General features: G+C 39.2%; 1 protein-coding gene across 1 annotated transcript in view; it reads left to right on the forward strand.

Annotated features, from left to right (window-relative positions):
• LOC143367629 (protein Wnt-11b-2) overlaps positions 1 to 24108 on the forward strand; it is a 31948-nt gene extending 7840 nt beyond the window's left edge. The window contains exons 2-5 of the mRNA XM_076809625.1: positions 7924 to 8165; positions 10810 to 11162; positions 12023 to 12294; positions 23341 to 24108. Of these exons, the coding sequence (XP_076665740.1) occupies positions 7924 to 8165; positions 10810 to 11162; positions 12023 to 12294; positions 23341 to 23515 (1042 nt within the window). The 3' untranslated portion in view covers positions 23516 to 24108. The remainder of the gene's footprint in view (positions 1 to 7923; positions 8166 to 10809; positions 11163 to 12022; positions 12295 to 23340) is intronic.

A 24108-nucleotide genomic window follows, 5' to 3' on the forward strand; every position in this document is an offset into this window, starting at 1 on the left:
TAATGTAATTCGACCACCTCCTAATATAATTATATTAAATCTTCTTCACTCCGAGAAAAACCAAACGCGTAGTGTAAAAGGGGCCCGTATCAATCGGCTCCTAACGTGATAAAAAAAGATTAATTTTTCAGCTAAAATTTGGTTTACCATTTAAAATAATTACAATTTCGTAGTGCATATGAAAACGATTTTCCCTTCATCTTGCTTTCCTCTAAAATCATAAAAGGATGCCTGCTTTCCACTGGGCCCCTCAATGCTTCCTAGCATCCTTCATAACTGTTTAAACAAATGTTTCCAGCAATCCTCTAAATAAGACTGCCACCGCGTACAGTCGACGCGGCAGCCAAAGTGTTAACCGACGACTACCAGCAGCCTTCGTTTCCTTTTCGGTCGGTCGGGCCCCGTGGGCCTCACGCGAGAGATCGGCTGGCGGCCGGGGATCGTAGGCGCCAGCCTATTATCGGCCCCGTAAAAACGCCACTTTACGATTCCACGAGTCGAAACGAATTTCGAAATTGGGCCCGCCACGCCACCGGTACACGCCCGTGCGCAGGCTGCCCCGAAACGCACCTCACGGAGTTTTATTGCGCCGTCGCGCATTTTCATAAGAATGTCCCAGCCGTGAACGACCGTGAACTTCTCGCTGGATAAGCCTGTCCTTACACGCCCATCCACGTAACACAAGGCGCGGGGGAGTGCACTTTCTTTCAATTTATGGGTGCACTTTTTCCTGAGGAGGGCAATTTGGGTCTGGGGCCTTGCGGATGAACGTGGTTGCCGGTCGCCACGGTGCTAGGCAGCCCGCCACTACCTATGGGCAGGACCCTCCCTTGTGCCAACACAGACGTGTCGTCCCGACTGGTGTTACCCCAAAAAGGATTGAAGAGAATTTGAAACCTTGCAGAAACGTAGCTCAAGTGACGCTAAGACGTAGCCATTTTTTGCTTCGGTGATGGAACAAGGGGATTGGGGCAGACTAATTTTTTTAATTGCTCCGCTCCGACATCAAAATACTTGCTCCAGCTCCGCTTCAGGCTTGGAGTAAAACGCTTGCACGTGGCATGTTAGCACCTATAATATAATAGTTTTTCATTCGTCTACTTTTACAAAGACAAATGAAAATCAAATAATAGAAACAAATCTGGAGCAGTGGACCAGTAAAAATTGCCCGTCCTCCGGGCAAAATTCGGTTGCTCCGAGCTTCGCTACAATGCTCTGAATGATACACCCGCTCAAAAAAATTGCCAATTTTCATATTATCGCAAACATCGGCGAGACCGTAAAAGACATCGAAAAACAGTTTCATTCAACGTTTCGTTGGCGGCAAAGAATTTTCGGGAGAAATGGTGATTGGGGGTGAATTTTTAAAAAAATGAATTCTGGTCGGTGGAAACAGTGTCGATGATACCTCTGCTGATAGTTCCAATGTAACCCATCTTGGAAACGGTTTTCGAACCGCATTTGAGGTATTTAATTCTGCTTTCTCGTAATTTTTCTGGAGCTGTGAGGCGTCCTATCCCCTTTAAAAATTACCTGTACCCTGATTTTGATGGCACCATGGAATGAAACAGTCGTACAGGGGTTGAAAAGCATCGAAATTGAACCACATAAATGTAGAAAGACGTTCCACATCCCTTTTTTTTAACAAATCAGGTCTAAGAAGTTACCAAATGTTCACTTTTGAACGACAGTGTACGTACAGATAGGAAGCGACTTTTTGTAGTAAATAAAATTGGACACAAGCCTTGTACAGGAAGGGAAACTCATCGATCTGATCGACAATGATCGCGTACAAGCTCCATAGGCAACGAACGATATTCCTCATTCGTAGCTGCGTGTACAAGTTGTCGGACTTGTTGCATACTAGGTGGTCCTGCGAGACAAGATCTCGCTTCGATCGCCGAGATTGCCTCGAAAATGCGTTCATTGGCTAATTGAAATGGTTATCGACATGATATATACCGTATGGGAATCATAACTCGTAACGAATTTAAGCACACACGCCGCAAATTGGATGTCGGACAGTTTCCGTCACACTATTTACTGCGAATGATTTATCGACGTCTGTTGCACAACTAGGGCTTTATTACGCATGAAATATTTCCAAGAGGCATTGCGCAATCTGTGGATTATTCAATTACTTAAACGATACGAAGATTGGTGGGACATTTTGCAAAATAAATGTCTCCTCGTCGTATAGATTCGTTTAACGCGTTAAGGGGTTGGATAAATGTGGAGCTGTGTTTAATTCGATGTTTGAATCTGAAGTGCTCAACTCTTTGAATTATATCTCCAGAAATCTTGAAAGAACCCAGTTTCAATATTTATTATTTTTTTACAGAAATATTGGAAGAACCCAGCTCCAATATTTATAATTCTTTTTACAGAAATGTTGAAAGAACCCAGTTTCAATATTTATTATTTTTTTACAGAAATCTTGGAAGAACCCAGCTCCAATATTTATAATTCTTTTTACAGAAATCCTGAAAGAACCCAGTTTCAATATTTATTATTTTTTTACAGAAATCTTGAAAGAACCCAGCTCCAATATTTATAATTCTTTTTACAGAAATCTTGAAAGAACCCAGCTTCAATATTTATAATTCTTTTTACAGAAATCTTGGAAGAACCCAGTTTCAATATTTATAATTTTTTTTACAGAAATCCTGAAAGAACCCAGTTTCAATATTTATTATTCTTTTACAGAAATCTTGGAAGAACCCAGCTCCAATATTTATAATTCTTTTTACAGAAATCTTGAAAGAACCCAGCTCCAATATTTATAATTCTTTTTACAGAAATCCTGAAAGAACCCAGTTTCAATATTTATAATTCTTTTACAGAAATCTTGAAAGAACGCAGCTCCAATATTTATAATTCTTTTTACAGAAATCTTGAAAGAACCCAGATTCAATATTTCTGTAAAAAAATTTACACAATTTTCTGTTTATACTTTATATGAAAATATTTTAATAAAACTCGAATATATTATTTGGTAATAGGGGGTGAAGTATAATATCCCTTGAAACTTTAACAGAACTGAATTTCAATATAACCACAAATTTTTTTTAAACAATTCTCTCCTGTTTCTGCTAACAATCGCCATAGTTTATATCGCAATGTTCAATTTCAAATTTGTATTCAAATTCGAAATCTTGTTTACCCCATCCCCTGATATTTCGTCAACTGTGTTTTAAATCGTCAAGAAATATTAATACAAGTTAATATAATAATATAAGTAATAATTAAGATCTCTATGACTTACTTTCTAGTTCTACTACTCTCTACAATTTTATTTTCAAATTTCTCTTCAACTACTGTAATCTATGTTCTTGGACCAAAACCGATATTTGCAAAGTAGTGTTTCACTTATCAACGAACTATCCCGTTTACAAATACTTTTTAAATTTTAAATTACTTTTCCTATTATGAGGATCACAATTCTTAATTTAGATCCGAATATCACCTCGCCCAATATCCGTGCACTAAATAAGAAAATTCAGGTAATACGAGTTCAAAGGCGCGCGTTAAAAAAAGGACAGCGGCGTGCGGGTTTTTAACTCTGTCAATCACGGTTACGAAGGAAAGGGAGGCAGAAGAAAATTAGTATCGCGGTATTAACGTAAAGCAAATCACACTCTCGTATTAAAATAATTACTGCCCATCAGCTGGCGTGTTTCAGCCAGCGGATTTGCATAATTGTACGGCCAATCTGTCAACTGTCATTTCTGGAACATTGAATCTGTCTTCTGAGATTGTTTCTGCCGTTTCGTGCGCGTGTCGGCGATTCGTTATTTCCAAACTAGCCACGAGCTAAATGTCACGCAGATTTTTCCTTGCGGAGAACAACGGAGTGCGTTAGAATTTATTCGTTGCGTGGCACGATACTTGGGAAGATAAGAAAACTGTCGCCTTAGTTTGCTAAATTACACGTTCACGCTTGAAGCGATTTTTCTTCAGTTGAAAGTACCATTTTGTAATTCTGAGAAAATATATAGTTTTAGAATAAGAATGTCGAAATCAAGCCCCTCAGGTGTATGTATCTAAGAGCTCGAGATTTTCTCACAGAAACAAGCGCTCGTTATTGCATGAAATGTGGATGACAGTTTTGTTAGAATATATTCTCAGGCAGTCGTACCCTTTCAAATTATTTCGAAAGTAGAAACGAACGACTGCATGTCTTCTGTCAATCGATCAACGATTTCTTTCAATGATTTATGATCGTTCTTCTTTCGCGGGACAGATATGTAACCAGATAACTAGATAGATGTAAATATCTGTACACATGGGTAGAGAACCTTTCGCAATCTTCGATCCTATCATAACTCATATATCCAGAGCAGTTAATTCGGTTTATATTTCCCTGCTATCACCAATTCAAGTGAATACTTTCACCACTTATCACTCATCATGATGAGAAGCTCAGAATTATTGTAATGAAAACATGGTGGGATCATTCTAAAAATCGAAATTGCCCGGCTTTCTTTACGCTGTAAATAGTTATTTTCATTATTTTCTCTTAATTAATTTCATTTTCTGATTTAGAAGAGGAGTGCGCGTGATTTGAATCATAGCTTTGGCTGAAACTTTGCACGCAGTAAGTGTACATCATGCACAACGAAGTATTAAGTATTTTAGATTTCATGCACGAACTAGAACTGTTAATACTCGAATAATTAGGAGCAGGTATCCGAATCCGAATATTCGGAGTGATCGAATTTCTCGGATTGTACCGAATAGGAATGTGAAGTTGAAATTCTTCTACACTCATGAAATTCTTTTCAAATTGGCCTTTACAATTACTTGTTTTTCAAAGGTATAAATTCAAAAACCAATTGTTAAAGATCCAAAATTTATACCTTTTTTTGAAAGGTATAAATTTTGGATCTTTAACAATTGGTTTTTGAAAACAGTAAGTAATTTCTCGTTCGGAAGTCACGCCTCGAGCTGGCTACAGTGCGTATCACTACGAATATTCGAATACCTACTCCTAATTATTCGAATATTCGAATACTCCTAATTAGTCGAATATTCAAATACTCCTAATTAGTCAAATATTCGAATACTCCTAATTAGTCAAATATTCAAATACCTACTCCTAATTATTCGAATATTCGAATACTCCTAATTAGTCGAATATTCGACTACCCATAATTATTCGGATTATTCGAATACTTCTAATTAGTCGAATATTCGAATACTTCTAATTAGTCGAATATTCGAATACTTCTAATTAGTCGAATATTCGAATACTCCTAATTAGTCGAATATTCGAATACCCATAATTATTCGAATTATTCGAATACTTCTAATTAGTCGAATATTCGAATACTTCTAATTAGTCGAGTATTCGAATACTTCTAGTTGGTCGAATATTCGAATATTCGAATACCCCTGATTATTCGAATTATTCGAATATCAAATTCGAATTCTCTAGTATGCGAATATTCGAATATATATAACAACTTCAGTACGAACCAATATGCAAGAACGAAATAAATTTAAATAATTATAATACCAGAAATAATTCTAATAATCATAGAAAATGAAATTATCTATATCGACGCCTTAGAAAAGCCAGAACTTTCATCTCAATTTTCTGAAGAAATTTAAAGTACTAGCGTGTAATATGTCACTATACATTGTGTGCACTAGCCATGTAAAAAAATTTAGTGAAACAGGTGAACCACGCCTCATGCACTCTGCTTATTAGATAGCCGAATAGAGGAAGGGAAATAGGGAACGAGAGAGGAATGGGGAGGAGAAGATGAGGAAAGATATCTATCTACTAAAACGAGTTGACTTTTTGCAGCGGGACGGTGAAAAATTAGCCAAACGCGTTCGCCAGATACGCATAAACTCTTTCACGTGTCCCTGCTTTGGGATGCGTGAATTTAATGAGCCATGCTCGAGGAGTGTCTCCCCTGAGTCCGCTCTGAACCGCCTGACGCGTGAAACAAATTCGTTTCCTTCCTCTTTCATTGACGAAAACGCCTTGCTCCTCTCGCGCTACACATCATCTTCTTACGACACGATATACAGGGTGCTCCTGCAATGCAGGTGAAAATGCAACCAGTTAATAGAGCGAAAGGGGAGAAAAGAGCCTTGGGTGCGTTTCACGCGAGACAATCTCGTCACTTGAGATGGGTAATTCAGACAATCTCTTATATTTTCCATCTCCTTGTATGTTCTTTTAAACTAGTCGTAAATTACAGTCGTTAAACTAATAGCTATCTAGATATTCATATTCCCATTATTAAACCTTTTCCTTCCATTTCTTACGTTTCAACCCGATCAGCTTCTACTTATAATTCCGAAACACCCTGTACGAAGTTACGCGCCATTGAAATATGACCCTCCTGCGTGACGATGTCGCCGAGGTGACGTGAGCGAGTGTTTCAGCTCTAGACACGCGGAATCCTCCGGCAAAGGAATTGCAAACTTGCCTAAAAGATGAATGAAACTCGCGCCTATTAATAACCCTCATCAAAGGCGCGGAATTCCTCAGCCGAGTGATCGCAAACTTGTCTGAAAGATGAGGAAAAGTTGCGCCGAATAACAGAGCACATCGGTGACAGAGCATTCCTCAACCAAGGAATTGCAAACTCGCCCGAAAAAATGGACAAAATGTAATTCGCGTGCAATAATACCCCCAGAGACTTACCCTACGCATTTCAAAATTCTACCTCCGAATAAATCGTGCAGACTCACTTGAATCATGCGCACCCAAACAAGCAGTGCTTCAGAACCCCATCCGCGCCCTTCCGCGCGTAACACGTCCCCCGAACCTCCGCGAAACGAGCTCCCCGAAGTGTCCACGAGCAAGGGTTTAAGACACGCGGTAGACAAATAAAAGGGATCACCAGCCGACAATAAGATTACGTGGAAGCGACAGCTCGAGCCCACATGCTGGCCCGCCGTGAAAATGGGAAACGTCACCTTTTACGACGCCCTCGTTTCCATCCCCCCCCCACGGTACAGCGAGCCGCGAGCCCCGTGATCGTCGTCGAGGATGACGAGCGTATAACGCGGGACAGGCATCTCGCCATCAAACGGCACGATCCACGCGGCAGTCGGCGACGGAATAATGAATTAGAGCTACGGCCTTTTGATAGGGTAATTCCGAGGGTAGGCTCCTGACACGGGGTTGGCGAGCCGGTCATTCCCGGGGCTGTTACGTCTAGACGTATCCGTGCACGAGCCATTCCAACTTTCAGGTGTCCGTAATTATCCTCCCGTACGGTTTGCGCCGCGGCATCCGCACGTATCCAGCCGTGCCGTTTAAAGGCACCTTTCAGCTTCACGCCCTATAATTTTCGAAATTCACCCCTGATTTACGGCCCTACGGCCGAGCCGTTGCGCGGGCTACTTGCCGTCGACGGTCCTCGCACGTACGCGCGTGAACCCCGTGCGCCGCGCGGACCACCCCTCCTTCAGAACCCCGTGGGTTTCGACCTCAACCTTCGATTCTCGATCCCTCGGGCCGTTATTGCCTGCCGAGCTGCTCTTCCCGCGAAAAGGGCTGTTAAGGGTCGTCCTTAAATCACGTAAGGCTATTTTTTAAAAAAGCAATTGAACCTGACCCCGTTTTTGTTTTTTTATTAGATCTAATTGTGAGTCTCGTACAACGCGATTTATATAACGCGGCTTTTTTGTGGAACGAAATATCTGCGTTGTGCGAGGGTTACTTGTAAAATAAAAAATCATTTTGAAACGATTTACTTGGTCTTGAGAATAAATAAAATTAGGTAGTTCCTTTAAATTTGAAATTATTTCTAAATAGAATTCGTAAAGTGGTACGGATAATTATTACATTTTATTTTCTGTTTCAAATACTTTCTGCCCAAGTCTGTATACCCTCCTAGCACCCTCTTCCATTTATCAAGGAAACTACAACACCGTTACGCGCCCTTTTAATTCCAGAGCTCTGGGCCGTACGGGGGACGGTTACACGTGGACAAGGGAGGCTTGCACCAGCGCGAAAAGCTCGGGCCTTCTGGAGAGAAAGCAGGCGAGGGCATGCAGAGCTACGCCAGACGTGATGCCCAGTTTGGTGCAAGCAGCGAGGGACACCTCGACGGTGTGCCAACAGGCATTTCGACATCGTAGGTGGAACTGCAGCAGCATCGAGCGCGCGCCGGATTACACGCCTGAACTACTTACTGGTATGCTCTATATCAGTGTTTTTCCAACCGCATCGTGAAATCGATTTATTGTATCGCGACCTGTATTTTCTTTTTCTTGCGGATGGAATGGTATAGACAATATCAGAGTGGGCCTCAGGCCCGGCGCATACTATCGAACTTTCCATCGACAAAAGCGTCCAGTCGAGTCGAGCGCTGTTCATTAATTTATAATTTAATCGAGTAATAATCGGTCAATCGAAATGTGATTGCGCTTCGGGAAGATGTTGAACAGAAGGGCTCTCATTTCTCCAGTAATTTATCGTCGACAGAGTTGAGCGTTATTCGAATAAATCTTTATTCGAATGATCTCGAATAAAATGAAGTTATTCGAGAATAACGAATAAATTTTTATTCGAATAATGCCCAACTTTGACCGTAGAGAATGGAGAAGGGAAAAGGCTGCGTTCGAAATGATTATTTCTTATTTGGAAATTATTTTCTGCCACCTCTTGTCAACCATTCCTTCGATATAAGAGACTTGGAATCCTTAAGACAGGGATGCACAGGGAGCCGGTTTTAACGCCTAGCTGCGAGCAATCCGTCTGTCCCGTTGCTAAGGTTAGAATCGGTGAGGCGAACTGCAGTAGTGTACTAAAGAGTTTCATCCATTGATTTCAGTAATAATAATAATAATAATAATAGTAATAATAATAATAGTAATAATAGTAATAATAGTAATAGTAATAATAATAATAATAATAATAATAATAATAATAATAATAATAGTAATAATAATAATAATAATAATAATAATAATAATAATAATAATTATAGTAATAATAATAATAATAATAGTAATAATAATAATAATAATAATAATAATAATAATAATAATAATAATAATTATAATTATAATAATTATAATAATAATTATAATAGTAATAATAATAATAATAATAATAATAATAATAATAATAGTAATAATAATAATAGTAATAATAATAATAATAATAATAATAATAATAATAATAATAATAATAATAATTATAATTATAATAATAATTATAATAGTAATAATAATAATAATAGTAGTAATAATAATAATAATAGTAATAATAATAATAATAATAATAATAATAATAATAATTATAATTATTATAATAATTATAATAATAATAATAGTAATAGTAGTAATAATAATAATAATAATAATAATAATAATAATAGTAATAATAATAATAATACTAATAATAATAATAATAATATAATTGCTGATATAGTTGGTTTCCTTTAGACACAAAAAACGACACGAGCCGCGGAGTACGGATCAAATTATCCTTTGACGTAATTTCACGGTAAATAGGAAGACCTCGAAGGAGCACCTCAATTAGTGGTCATTACCAAACTGGTGCTTCCTTCTTTCCTGGCCCCTTCGCCCTCCGCCCCCTCCCCCTCCTTCTACCCGCGGATTAATCGTTCGTATTTGACGATAATTGTATTGTAAATAAAAGTGTTCCCGGCGAGGAATGGGATACTTCGTTAACGAGAAAACTGAGAAGCCCGCGGTGGGTTTCGGTGCCGATGAAAAAGACAGTCACCCGATACGTATTCGTAGGACTCGGAGAGGTGCTCTCCCCTTTTTCCGTGCACGGGGTACACGCCGTTATGCTAATCAGCTTTCCTTCAATTATTTCAAGCCATCAGCTGGGAGAAGGGGCGGTGAATGCAGCCTCCAAGGGCACTATTACCAATTTAATTCGGGTAGCTCGCGTCGAATAGGCGCGCCGTCTTTGCCTCGTTAATTGCCATCGTTGGAGACTTCTTACCAAAAAATTCGCCGGCATCGTTTGGATCTCGAGGTTCGACCTCTCTTTCAGCCGAGATTGAATAGTTTAGCGAAGCTTCTTACGACTCCCCCCCGGCCCCTAACTTCGAGGGGGGATCCTACCCGCGCATGATAAATTGCCGCGCATTTTACCTCGATATAAGCGCTCCGAATGAAAAACCGACGGAGGAAAATTGTAGAGTTTTTAGAGAAGTGATGGAGAAATGAGGACCGTTATATTTTTGTTCTGTGAATGAAAGGCTGAAGACACTTCGATCTACTCGAAGTTAATGGCGACCTGTGCTCGTGATTAATTATTTATTTGTCAGACTGTATGGCAATATCTGTATGGATTTTGGAGATTGTAATTTATTGTTAGAGTGGCTTTTCCATTTTGCCTTCTGCGACAAGCAGGGGTTACTGTGGGGGTATGCTTCACTGCCCCCGCGCAAGGATATTAGTATTACAATTTAGGACCTTCCAGCAAAACGGGTGGAACTCCATTTTTGACAGTTTTTTAGCTATGTCGTGCAATACACGTTAAAAAATTCTACATCGTTTGGTGCACGTTTCACGCAAATCCGATAATAAATGAGCGATTTATTCCAAATAAATAAGAATAGAAATTTCTATTAATTTATTTATTAGAAATTTCTATTCTTATTTATTTGGAATAAATCGCGCTTTTGTTATCGGATTTGCGTGAAACGTGCACCAATTATTATATATCGAAGACTAAAATCTATTATCTGAATTTTCCTGACAAACGAACTCTGCGCGCAAACTTCAGAAGAACTTGTCACTCACTTGCTGGCGCTTTAAAATCTAAAGATTGACTTTGACCTTGCCAAAAAACAGGAACGAGGGAACAGGCGTTCGTGTACGCCATGTCAGCTGCGGCTGCAGTTTGGAGGCTGGCGAGGGGTTGCGCTTTGGGAAGTCTAGCAGCCTGCTCTTGTGCGACGCCACCACGACGAGAACCACCATCTCCGTCTGCTTTGATTTCACCTTCCTCCTTCACCGCCACCCCAGTGTCTTTCGGCACGATATCTGCCAGGAACTCGTTCAAATGGGGTGGCTGCGGTGACGACGTCAGGTCAGCGTCGCGGATGGCCAAAAGGTTCCTCCAGGGCGCGACGCCTCCTGGTACCGGCGCGACAGCCAAGTTTATGCACGCTGTGAATATGCACAACAACAGGGCGGGTCGAAGGGTAATTAAAAGGATTGATCAGCATATTATAGTAGAGCTATAAATATTCGAATAATTCGAATAATGTCGAATATTCGAATAATTAGGAATAGGTATTCGAATATTCGAATTAGGCAAGGATTTTTCGGCGGCGGAAGGGGTTGCGAATTTCTTATCTTTTCTTACAAGGGGAGGGAGAGGGAGTCAGGTGGCACCTTACGTAATATTTTTGTAATTTAATTTTCAATACGAGTAGGGTACACCGGGGGCGATAGTAACAGGGGGGGGGGGGGGCGATTGTAACATGTTAAATATCTCAAAACATATGATATTAACACAAATTTTGGATATATGACGAAGAATGACATTTGGAATACACACATCCGTACCCTAGGGGTCCCAATATAGGGGGAAAGTGATTTCAAACTTCAAGTCTCGTTATTTTCTAAGAAATGTAATTTTTGTATTTTTTCTGGTTTCCCCTAGTCATAAGTATATTCTTCAAAACAAAAAAAAGTTTCAGTCGAATCGGATGATAACTTTTGGAGATACAGGTCCCACCGATTTGGATCATTTTTTTTACGCCTTGACTTTAACGACTCCCCAGTGCGGTCTGCAATGATTAATTATAAAACAAAAAATATATTTCTATAATTTAAAGCATCCTTATTACAATGCAAAAAGTTCCATTAAATTATATATAGTAGTTTTCCTTTAATTAATTCCTAAAGATCACCTATTTTTTGGGGCTCTAGACCGGAAGGTCCCCTTAATAACAACCCCTAAACGAATAGGCAAAATTTAGCGACAGACCTAATAGACCTAATACATGCTTAGCACAGGATTACTAATACAAAACACTGTCCACACTCCTGTCGAAAGGCTGTGGAGCAATCGTTGACCCTGGAGTGCAAGTGCCACGGTGTGTCCGGATCCTGCAGCGTGCGTACTTGTTGGAGAGGACTCGGTTCATCGGGGCCTTCGGCCGCCGGAAGTCGTTTGCTTCGAAGATACGCAACCGCGGCGGAAGTTCGGCCAAGATCAGGAGGGAGGCTACCACCCCTGTATCACCACGACAATCTCCTCTACACCACCAAGAGCCCGGACTACTGTCTTCCTGATAAAAAGAGGGGAAGCCTTGGCACTATCGGCAGGTAAACCGAATTTCTTCTCTCTTCTTCCTGCAACGCTAATATTCTATGGTGTGGGAAATGCAAATGGAACTTTGGGGCATAGCGAGTTAACTATTTAAGGCAGTATTCTCCTGCGACGTATCTACCATTTTTAAACTTTTTACAGAATTTTTTTTATGAACTTAATGAAAGATTTCTATGCTGGACTTTTTACTGTATATTCATTATACTTCAAACTGTGACTAAAAATTCCGTCTGGTTGAAAATATGAAATAAAGACGGCGCTACAAAAGATAGCACTACGAAAAAAATTGGTCGGAATAGCGAAGAAAATAGAGGCAGGCGAAAAAAAGTTTACAACTTTTAAAATCGCATAACTTTTTTAGAATTGGTCCAAACGACGTGAGTTTTTTTGACAAGCCAGAAGGATTAGTCTGCTAAGTGACGTGTTTCGTCGTTTTGAAAAAAAATGCAATTGTTCGGAATAGCAAAAAAAATAATAAATGTCGTTTTTTCAACTTTCTGATCTGAGTCCCGGTACTTTCGGAAAATGCAATAAAAAAAATCGATTTTTCGACTGCCTAGTCCCCTTAAAGGATGTCCACATACTTTTGCCCCCACCCCCTGTATATCAGCTGACAAATCACTCAACAGGCTTAACATTGCCCTCTCCGTACGAATCACGTAGGTTTGCTGCGCGAGTAACCACCCATTCAGCACACTCCGTTGCCCGAAGCTTGCAGGAAGGTTCCCTGGGGGTTGCGTGGAATGTTGCCTCGGTACGGACATAGGAACCTTCCAGGAACCTTCCTGCAATGGAGTGTGCTGTATGGGGATCCTGTCTAGGGATTGCAAACCGGTAAATCGGTAAATCGGTTTGAAGTTTTTTTCACTGATAACGTAGTAGATGTCGACGGAATTATGCGCTATATATATGCGCTACATTGTTATACATACAATTTTTACCGGTAATTCGCCAAATTTTTACCTGGAATTCGATAAATTACGTAATTCTCGATATTTACCGGTAAATTACGTGTTTCTCGATATTTACCGGTAAATTACGTATTTCTCGATATTTACCGGTAAATTACGTATTTCTCGACATTTACCGGTAAATTACGTATTTCTCGATATTTACCGGTAAATTACGTGTTTCTCGATATTTACCGGTAAATTACGTATTTCTCGACATTTACCGGTAAATTACGTATTTCTCGATATTTACCGGTAAATTACGTGTTTCTCGATATTTACCGGTAAATTACGTATTTCTCGACATTTACCGGTAAATTACGCGTTTCTCGATATTTACCGGTAAATTACGTATTTCTCGATATTTACCGGTAAATTACGTATTTCTCGACATTTACCGGTAAATTACGTATTTCTCGATATTTACCGGTAAATTACGTGTTTCTCGATATTTACCGGTAAATTACGTATTTCTCGACATTTACCGGTAAATTACGTATTTCTCGACATTTACCGGTAAATTACGTATTTCTCGATATTTACCGGTAAATTACGTATTTCTCGATATTTACCGGTAAATTACGTATTTCTCGATATTTACCGGTAAATCGATTTACCGGTAAATTATGTATTTCTCGATATTTACCGGTAGATCGCGAGAAATTTGGCGAATTACCGATAAAAATTTTATGTATAGCAATGTAGCGCATATATGTAGCGCATAATTCCGTCGACATCTACTACGTTATCAGTGAAAAAAGCTTCAAACCGATTTACCGATTTACCGGTTCGCAACCCCTAACCATGTCATTAGGTCGTTACATCGATGCAAGCTTCTGCGTTTCTGTATTTTACATTAATTACTTCTGCTAAACTTCTCTGCTTCAGAATGTTCAAGTGAAGTTAAATTCAATTTTCTAGAAAAAACTTCATCTCGCACTCGTAGGTGCGCATTGAAAGTGCCTGCAACTCGGAAGCGCAGTTCTAGCGTTTCCAGTGACAGCGGCAGCAGCCTTCCCCATTGTCCAGTTACATAAGCGAGCCATACGAATATCGTTCTCATTTATCTCTCCAGTTAGCCCGATAACAATGCCCCGCGTCCGTAAACTCGCCGAAACGAGAAAAACGAATAAGCGCGAATAATACGCGCGAGCGAGGCTTTAGATTGATACACCCGATAGAGTGGCATCTATAATGTACGCTAATCACCTACAACGCCGGCGATGCTATTTATCAGCGAATCGGTCGTTCCGTATACAATAACCTAATAACTTACATGTTCACGACCGGTTACGTAATCCGGCGGGGGTAATGCATTCGAAATATGCGCCACAGAATAAGTATCGTCCCGCGCAGCGGCAGTGTCCTACGGCCGGCGCAAGTCGTAATGAAAGGCTTAAGAATGCCAGTAAAAACTCACGCGGAGAAATCCATACCACTGGCACGCCAGAAACGAAACGCTTGACGCGAACCAGCGGGGCCTGATGCGAGCACTTCGCCTCCGTATCTCAAGGGGCCGTTTCTCTGCGAACGCTGCAGGCTCGATCAGTTTTCAGGAATTTTATTCCCAGCGATACCCGCTCCTAACGTTATCATTCTTTTTGCAGTTCATTCAGCCACTCTTTCGGCGTGCATAAGAATTTTTTTCACCATTTTAGTTAATTGCTTCTTGGTTTTCATCAGACCCACAATAAACCACGTGTTTCAAAATCCTGTCTTGTTGGCGTAGGTGGTTGCAGCTCCCAGCGTGGATAAAAACAGAAAATAAGGAAGATTCTTAAGCAGCATGCTTATCGGAGTCGTTTGAAGTAAAATTAATTATTTATGTTAAAAATTGGCGGGATGGCGAATATGTTAGAGATTTTTGGAAGACCATTGAATAGTATTATTCAACTTCGCAATAGACCCTTGGAGCACGTTTCCCACTTTATATTTTAATTTCCCATTTATTCTGTTATTTATTAAAATTCTCTTATAATTAATTCGTCTACGTTGAATTAATCGCAACTTGATTTTTTTACGTAGGTACACTAAATTCTCCATGCAGTGTGTGTAATTTAAATCGACACATTAGCGGTTTTAATACACAGTAATGACACTTGTGAGATCTAATTGTGAGGCACACAAATTTTCGTTGTGACATTGAATATGTATTATAAGTTTGCGTTTCTGTACATTATACGATACAAAAATGAGGCAAATTCAATTCTTCTGGATTCGTGACTTATTGTTAGGCAACTTTCTCATAATTACTGGCACGAATATGTAGGTATGTATATTTGGAAATATCGTCCATATGCAACTGGTTTTGGTTTCAAAATTAATGCACAGTATAAAACCATAGCGTTGATTATTATTATTATGCAATATCTGTGCCTGATTGCACAACCATTAAAGTTCTGCAAAGTGTAGTTTCGGCAAAAAATTCACTCAGAAATGAATCGTCGTTTATTTGAGCTGCCTGAGCGTATTCCGAGAAAGAAGAAACAAAGATTTAGCGTTCATTAACGACGAACGGAATTTCTTCGTGTTCTTGCGCTCAATAGCGGACGAAAAAAGACTGAGCACACGGTGGCAAGACAGCTTCGCGAAGGGAGACGTAAAAGCAAAATGGAATTGACCAGTTTTTTCGGTGATTCAAGGTTCGTGAACCTTTGGCTAACGATGCATCCGTTCGCCAATCATCCAGTAGGATCCTCTTTTTGCTATGTACTCGATCGATGAATCTTTCATAAGGTCTGAGCTCTGAGTACATCCCGGTGGAGCGTAGTTGTCTCTCTGATTGCTCTTGCTTTACCCTCATCTCGATGTTACGAAACACTATAGCCACAATAAAGTTAAGAGGAAAGAAGAAACAGAAGTAGATGAAAAAGTTTGAATTCTTCCGAAGAAATAGAAGCAGAAGAAGGTACGTGTTCTTCTGAAGAAATAGAAGGAGAAGTGCGTGTTTTTCTGGGGGAATAGAAGTAGAAAGTGAAGTACTTGTTATTCGGAAGAAATAGAAGTAAAAGAATAGTACGCGTTCTTTTAAAGGAATAGAAATTTAAGTAGAAAAACAAGTATGTGTTTTTCTGAAAAATAGAAGTAAAAGAAAAGTAAGCGTTTTTCTGAAGAAATAGAAGTAAAAAAAACACGCGTTCTTTTAAAGAAATAGAAATATAAGTAGAAAAACAAGTATGTGTTTTTCTGAAAAAAAAATAGAAGTAAAAGAAAAGTACGCGTTTTTCTGAAGAAATAGAAGTAAAAGAAAAACACGCGTTCTTCTGAAGAAATAGGTATAACTAGAAAAGAAGTACTTGTTTTTCTGAAAAAATAGAAGTAAAAGAAAAGTACGCGTTCTTTTAAAGAAATAGAAATATAAGTAAAAAAAACAAGTATGTGTTTTTCTGAAAAAATAGAAGTAAAAGAAAAGTACGCGTTTTTCTGAAGAAATAGAAGTAAAAGAAAAGCACGCGTTCTTCTGAAGAAATAGGTATAAATAGAAAAAGAAGCACTTGTTCTTCCGAAGAAATAGAAGTCAAAGAAAAGTACGCATCCTTCTAAAGAAATAGAAATAAAAAAAGAAGTACTTGTTCTTCCGAAGAAATATAAGTGAACGAAAAGTACGCGTTCTTCTGAAGAAATAAAAGTAGAAACAGAAGTACGTGATCCTCTGAAGAAATAGCAGCAGAATTAATCAGGAAGCTACAAAGTTTGAAACTTAGAAACTGTAAGTTTCCATAGGAATCTCATCAATTTTTCATAATTCTAAAAGAAACACAAAATGTAACACTTCATTTACACTGTAAATCCGCCAGAAATACTCATCCAGCGCATTCAGAATTGAATTCGAATCCAATGGATGCACCAGCAACTTAAGTTACGAAGAAGATAGTACTTATAAATAAGTAGAAATAGTTCAAACAATTTAAAGTATAAATAAAGTATATATAACAAATTAATCAACTAATGTGAATACGACGGATCAAAAACAATATTAACTATCGCTGGTTATTTCTTCTTCCTTAATTTTGCTTGCAGCCTAGACGAGTTTTCCCATATTTCTTCACTTTCTACTAATGATTCAGATCATAAATGTCTTTCTTTCATCAACAACTTACTCTACAGACCGAATTTACGCCGACGATTACTCTGCCTTGCTCGGGACTGTTTCCTTCTTCTACTGGCACAGAAATATCGTACGAAGGAAGAAAAACAGCGTATATACACTCGCGAATGACCAGGTGTGCCATAAAACCCAGTTACGACGGTGCTAATGACTCTTCATTGCACTTTCGTTCGCCAGCAATCCATAAAACTAAGGTGTATCTACGACGATTAGTTGGAACGTCTAAACGTCGCATTTAAACGCGTCAGATATTCATTTTTCTGTGGTCTACATAGTACAAGTTTCGTTCAGTCTATTGTTCATACAAAATGAGAACTCTCTGCGACTAAATGGGAAAAGTTGCGGCACCAGCAGTCTTACTAATGGAAAAAGAAATATGTCCCAAATATATAAACCACGAAGAAAAGGATATATTTTCTTGAAACGAAGAGATGAAGCATGGCGAACCATAAGTTCTTACGCTTTTAAATATCAGTCTTCACTTTTTTATATTTACAAAAAAATACGATTTCTTCAATGAGAATTTCGTGGTTGTTCTTCAAATGCTCGCCACTTTTTAAGAAAATGCAATATGAAAATTGGAGAACGTCTAGGTTGAACAGTGTTAATAAAAAAATAAAATAAAAAATAACATAAACAAAACAAAACAAGAATAAAAAAATACAAAAAAATTCTTAAGTAAAACGATCTTATTTAATTTGATCAATAATGCACTACGAAGTGAAAGATAATTATTTTCTTGTACTACAAATTTCTAGTGTATTATTGATCGAGTTAAAATATAATAGTTTCACTTAAATCTTTTTTTATATTTTTTATTTATTTTTTTACTTTTTAGTGTTTGTGCTTTGCAACCAATTTGTTTCTTATGAATATTCCACTCAAATATCCCTTAATAAATAATGAGCACCGAATTTAAGTATATCTGAATATTCATAAGTTACAATTAATTTGTAACTTTATAATTATTTTTATCTAGTTTCAAATCGTTTGGATTTGTGAAAGCGAGTTAAAATTAAGTTGCCAGATTTGAACCGAACAAACAAACGGACAGAGGAGTGAAGTTAAATAAAATCGTTTGAAAATATACCTACCTATTAGTGGGCAAATATTTGGGATAATTTTCACCAACAGCTTTTTCCAATATTCCTGAATTTATGTTTGTTTCGTAACCCTTCAAGACGAGCGACTCGCTGCAAAAGTGAGTGCAATAAAACTGAATGACCAGGCCGTAAACTTCGTATCCGAGCGATTTCCGCGCAATTAGTTTTCGTTGGTGCCCAGGGAAGAAGAAGAAATCTTGTGAATTGGTTCGTGCTCCCGACACAGGTCTCTCATCTATTATATCGCCCTCATTCTACTTCACCAGCCAAAATAAGCTGTTAGGTCCTACACATGTTTCTTTCCTTTGGGTGCAAATAATCGTGACCATTGTAAATCTAACTCAATCTATTGAAATAATTATTTTCACAACGAAATATTAAATTGCAAATTAAATGCCTTTATAGAAAATGAGATATCCATTCAACGAAACGTCTATTTTCTTTTTTATAGGTGGCTAAGAATGTCTCCGCCATTTCAATCAAGATTTCTGAAAATTTTGCAAATGTTTTAATTCCCAACTAAATTTCACCAAGCAACCCTTCCAAACTCACTAAACAATAGTGGAACCCCAAACCTGAACAGTTTCTTTTTCTATAAGAAGGGTTGCAACATCGAAATAACTCATTTATAAATAAAATTTTATTATATTAAAATTTTTTAATTTAAAATGAAGATCTTCAGATTTACTACGTGTGGCCAGAATTACCTAAAACTCCTCTAATTCGTGCCCACCTCGCTTACATCTTCTGCATTATACTCATTGCTTTCTGTATCACAATTTTTACTTATCGAACAAATAAATAAAACACACTTTAAGTACACAATATAAAAAAAAAATTACAGTTCATAGTATTAATAAAAATTACCCAAAAGTACTACTCGCAATTTGTGCTCATCTCCTTGTAATTAATTCGCAAAAGATACTTGATTCTCGAGCGATTGGTCACCCAGCACCCTTGAAGTAATAAAAAAATAAACAGCTTCAAGTTCGAAAAGGAATCTCGATACCCCACAACATCCACAGTCGCTTTACGATTCACGAAAGCCTTGAAGCGTTTTCATCGCTCTTAGCCGTCCACTAATCATTATGAACGTCCACTCCCCGTTGAAAATAATAGAGCACGATTGAAAAAGGGTGGGGTGCAAGCTTGCCAACATCTAATACAAATATCTCGCGATACTTTACCACGCTTTACGAGCCCCGATTTGACGAGATTGCAGCTTTCATTTCTGTCCCCTCATCCAGGCGACTAATCGCTATCTAGTACTAATAAAATACTTCCATCGTGTACATCCGCTCGATTCTTCGCCTGCCCCTTTCCTTTTTCCCCCGTGCTCGTCGCCGTGTCGCAGCCAGCCACACACAACGAATTCCTTCGCTCGATCTTAGTTATCTTCGGCATAGCCAGATACACCGGCTTATTTATGCGACTCTGCCGGTAATTACCTATGAGAGAAGACCTTCGGGGGGAGATAGGGCGGAGCCCCATTTTTCCCCCGCGATCGGGGAACCTGTTCTCGAAATCCAATAAATCCTCTGTTTTACGATATTTCAACGAGCCCCTCCGTCTAGTACCGCTACGAGCTCCCAATAAATCGACCTTGATAATTACACACACTCGCGCGCGCAGCGCGTTAATCGCAATTATAAATCCATGAATTTATGCGAACGACAGCTCGGCTCGGTTCTCCTTAATAGTCCGCCGTGTGCCTTCTGCCGCGCGTCACTTCTATCGGCTCGAGAGAGTCTGCCCTTTGGTCGGCCTTGATGGTCCGTTTCGGGGGTTGAAAGAGCGACCCGAGAAATAGCCCCTTTTTGGCTGCCACGATTTTGCAACTGAATTTTCTGCCAAATGATAGCTTATGATGGGGCATCAATCGCGACAAATTTTCAAGTTCAGGTGGCAATTAGTTTCTGAGATACGAGGGGTGAAAGAAGTGAAAATTCATTAACAATAATTCAGCTCATACGCTTCGATGTACAAACTTTTATGTCATTCCAGTAATTTAAACAATTATTTCCAGGGGCTTTGCTGAGTGCTAATAACGAATTTGAACTTAGATTTTCAAAATTCACGAGAAAAAAATCAAGAAATATAAATGTCCACAATGAATCGGCCATTTGATTTTTTTTCGCGAATTTTGACAATCTAAGTTCAGTGAAAAATTTATAAGACTACAGGGATAAAAATAAAGAAGGAAAAATTCGAATTTTTTCAGCCGCCCGAAGTAGAAAACCCTCTTCATCCACAATTGTAAGTCAACAAGTATGATCGCCCTCTACTTATTTTCCAGTGCAAGTGAAATCGAATCGTTTATTCTATTTTCCACTCCAACCCTGTTAAATCACACCCCAACTGTATCAACCAACTCTTCCTATTTTTTCCCCTGGTTCCCTTCTATTCCCTTCGATGAAATGGAAGACGTAGCAACGTTGTTACCGGAGTGTTCGTATTCATGACTCATTTCCAGTTGGTTTCGCCGAAAATCAGCCCGAAGTACATATTTATCGAACGTTAATCCTTAACGAAAGGTTCCCCCAGGGGTAAAGCGTGGCTCGAAGAGTCCGGCAACAATCGCGCGAGCCGGCCCGGCATAAATAAAGAAAGAAAGATGCTGCTTTCGTCGGTGATTGCATTCGCCACGGATTTTCCGGCGGCAGGGCGAAAGGGGCCTCCTCGTATCTCTGAATTATTCACGCCTCGGTGTTCGTGAATTAAGATCACCCACGGAATTCCAGGAATGGTGGCTGGCTTCGGACGGCAGAGGGATCGCTCCAACGGACGAGAGAGCCGTTCTGGGATGACGCGTTTAGTGTGTTCTATATCACAATTAGGCGTCATCCGGATAAAATGCTCGGCTGGATAAGGAATCGAATGAAAGTACGATTTATCTTTATTCCTTGCTCGCGACGTCCGAGCGACTAGTATTATCTTTATTCCGCTAAGTAATGGACGAATGGATTTACTCGACGAATCAAGATGTTACAGTGCTTTTAATCGCGACAGTGTTGAATTAGACTTCTACTTTAATCCGTGCTTTTTAATTGAAATTAAACGTAATTTGTGTTAAATTTAAGCTGCATATTTGGAGATTTCTGTTCACCTAGCAGCTTAACCCTCGAGCGGCCGCGCTTTGTGAACCCCGTTCACCGATCTGCGTATTTCCTTCATTAGGTAAGACAAACATTCTCTCCGCGCGATCGTGGTGTGCTTCAAGAACCCTATGATGCTTGTGCCAGTTGATTTTCATTTTTCATGTTAAAAATGTTTTACGTATACTATTTTTGTGTTTTTAAATACATTTACTGTATTTCTGGATAGATTGCTAATATTTTCCCATCACATTTAATTTAAGTTACCACTGGTCAACAGAGAAACCGTTTCTGAAGTGTAATATATAAGGGGGCTAAAATGATTATTTTCAACTGATCGACTGAGTTCACCACGCGCCCGCCCGAGGGTTAAATTTGTTCCCCAGTTTTTACAAGGGTGACAGAAAGAATATATCGCATCTATAAATAGAGCGCCTACGTCGGCCACTTGAAATCATTTTCATGGAAATCGCATTGTTTTTAAAGTTCCAAGGTTGCCTTGATCCTCTCCAATGGGGTGCGGTATTTTTATCGCGCGATTTAATAATTTAATGAAAAGTAGAATTTTACTCGGTTTTGACGTTGACACCCCGAACTTAAATATTTACACCCAGCTTATTAGAAACGCCATAAGGGTGGTGATAAAATTTTGGAAACTGATACTACGTTGCCATATAAGTGCTGCTACTTCGAGTATTAGATAATCAAACATACACAAATAAGACTGCTATCACTGGCTTACTAATAATTCACTGTTTTATCATTACCAAGTGTCTATGCCACCGAAGAAGACAGCCAAGCCAATGAAATTTACTTTTAACCACAGAGATTAAATTGGCATAATAAATACACGAGACGTTTAAAAAGCAGGAGAGCATTAGTGTTTACTAAATTGATTTTAATGATGTTCCTTATAAACCAGCATTCATAGCGGCAATATGAATGGCCCCTATCTATCTGTTCTACATTAAAACAGCTGCTATAAAAGGAGCGCTGGCCTCTGTTTCACTGGGACATTTAATCACAGAGAAACTAATGGATGAGACCGACCCGCGAGCGATTCGTAAGCTAATCGGATGCTAGTTTCGGACACGTTAATATTTCATTTCCCTCCACTAATATATGTATGGTGCCAGTTCCCTTTGGGCACCACTGACCAGCCTCGCCGACCACCGCTTACAACCAGTAATTATAACCCTCCGTATGATTATACAGAGTGGGCGTGGCGAATGTTTATTACGGGACGCCTTCGATCATTTCCCCGTACGCTTTTTCCAAATCTTTTTTTCTTCACACCGCATCCGTGTAAAAGAGTAGCGCAACAGTCGGCCCGAGTCTTCGAGGCCCTTTGTTCTCGGTGCATCTTTATGGGATCGCGTAATGAGCGAGTGTGTATTATTAAGCTGTTAATGTTCTTCTGAATTAAGATAATGTTTCGTGTAGATATGCGATATAAATATACAGGGTGTTCCAGAGAGATGGGAACCAAGGATGAACTCGGAAGTACGAAGTTTTTGAAGAAAATCTTTGAGACGAAAGTGTTAGGGTTTCAAATGGTAGCCTTGACTGTGACCTGAGGGTCACATTTAGGGGTCATTCCAAGGTCAACTTGATTTTTTTTTAATAAGAACTCATATTTTTGGCGCCGGGAATGAAAAGTATGGAAGATTTCACGTTGGTGTATGTAGTTTGATGCTTAAGGGGAGGTTCCGGTCTAGAGCCCCCCAAAATAGGTGATCTTTAGGAATTAATTAAAGGAAAACTACTATATATATTGTTTCCCCAGACAATGCAACGGCAGCAGCTTCGGTTACGAGGGTTGCGAGTACCTCTGCTGCGGCCGGGGTCACGTGACTAAAACGGAGGAGGTCCTAGAGAGGTGCGACTGCAAGTACATCAGCTGCTGTTACGTCAGGTGCAAGACCTGCAGGGAAGTCGTGAAGACCTACGAGTGCATATGAACGCGCGAAATCGAAAAGCCTTTCGATTGAAACAGGTCCTTACAGCGTCTGGATAAACGATCCATTTGCATCGCTATTCATGACAAACGTGAATGGCGTCCTCCGTTACGGTCGAAGGAGATCAAACTTATTTATATCGTACGATTAATTGTCGCCGGGATTGCAAACGATCGGGTAATATTACGAAATCGCGTACTCGTAGCCGTTTTTAAGGATCACGCTAGGTAACGATTACTCGAGCGTATCGCCGACGACGAGACCGTAATAGAACGTAATAATTAATGATAAAACTTCATAGGACCCTTATTTATATCGTCTGCTATTTATTAAACTTTGTATCTTCGATCAGGGTGGATTTGAAAATTTGGAGCCCCTAGGTTGAGAAGAGGCTGTCGTCCTTTCCGCGAAATATCATGAAATATTTTCAGTTATAAGAGTCGGGACAATTTCAAAATTAAGTCATATGAAAACTCACGTATTAGTCGTTGCTAATTCGCTACATGGAAAAAAAGTGAATTGGTTTTAAAGCTGTCTTCCCTTAAACCTTTTCCAATTTCTTTCGCTCAAATTGTGCCGCTCCCCCAAATCTCCCA

This window comes from Andrena cerasifolii, chromosome 4 (genome assembly GCF_050908995.1).
Source record: "Andrena cerasifolii isolate SP2316 chromosome 4, iyAndCera1_principal, whole genome shotgun sequence".
NCBI lineage: Eukaryota > Metazoa > Arthropoda > Insecta > Hymenoptera > Andrenidae > Andrena > Andrena cerasifolii.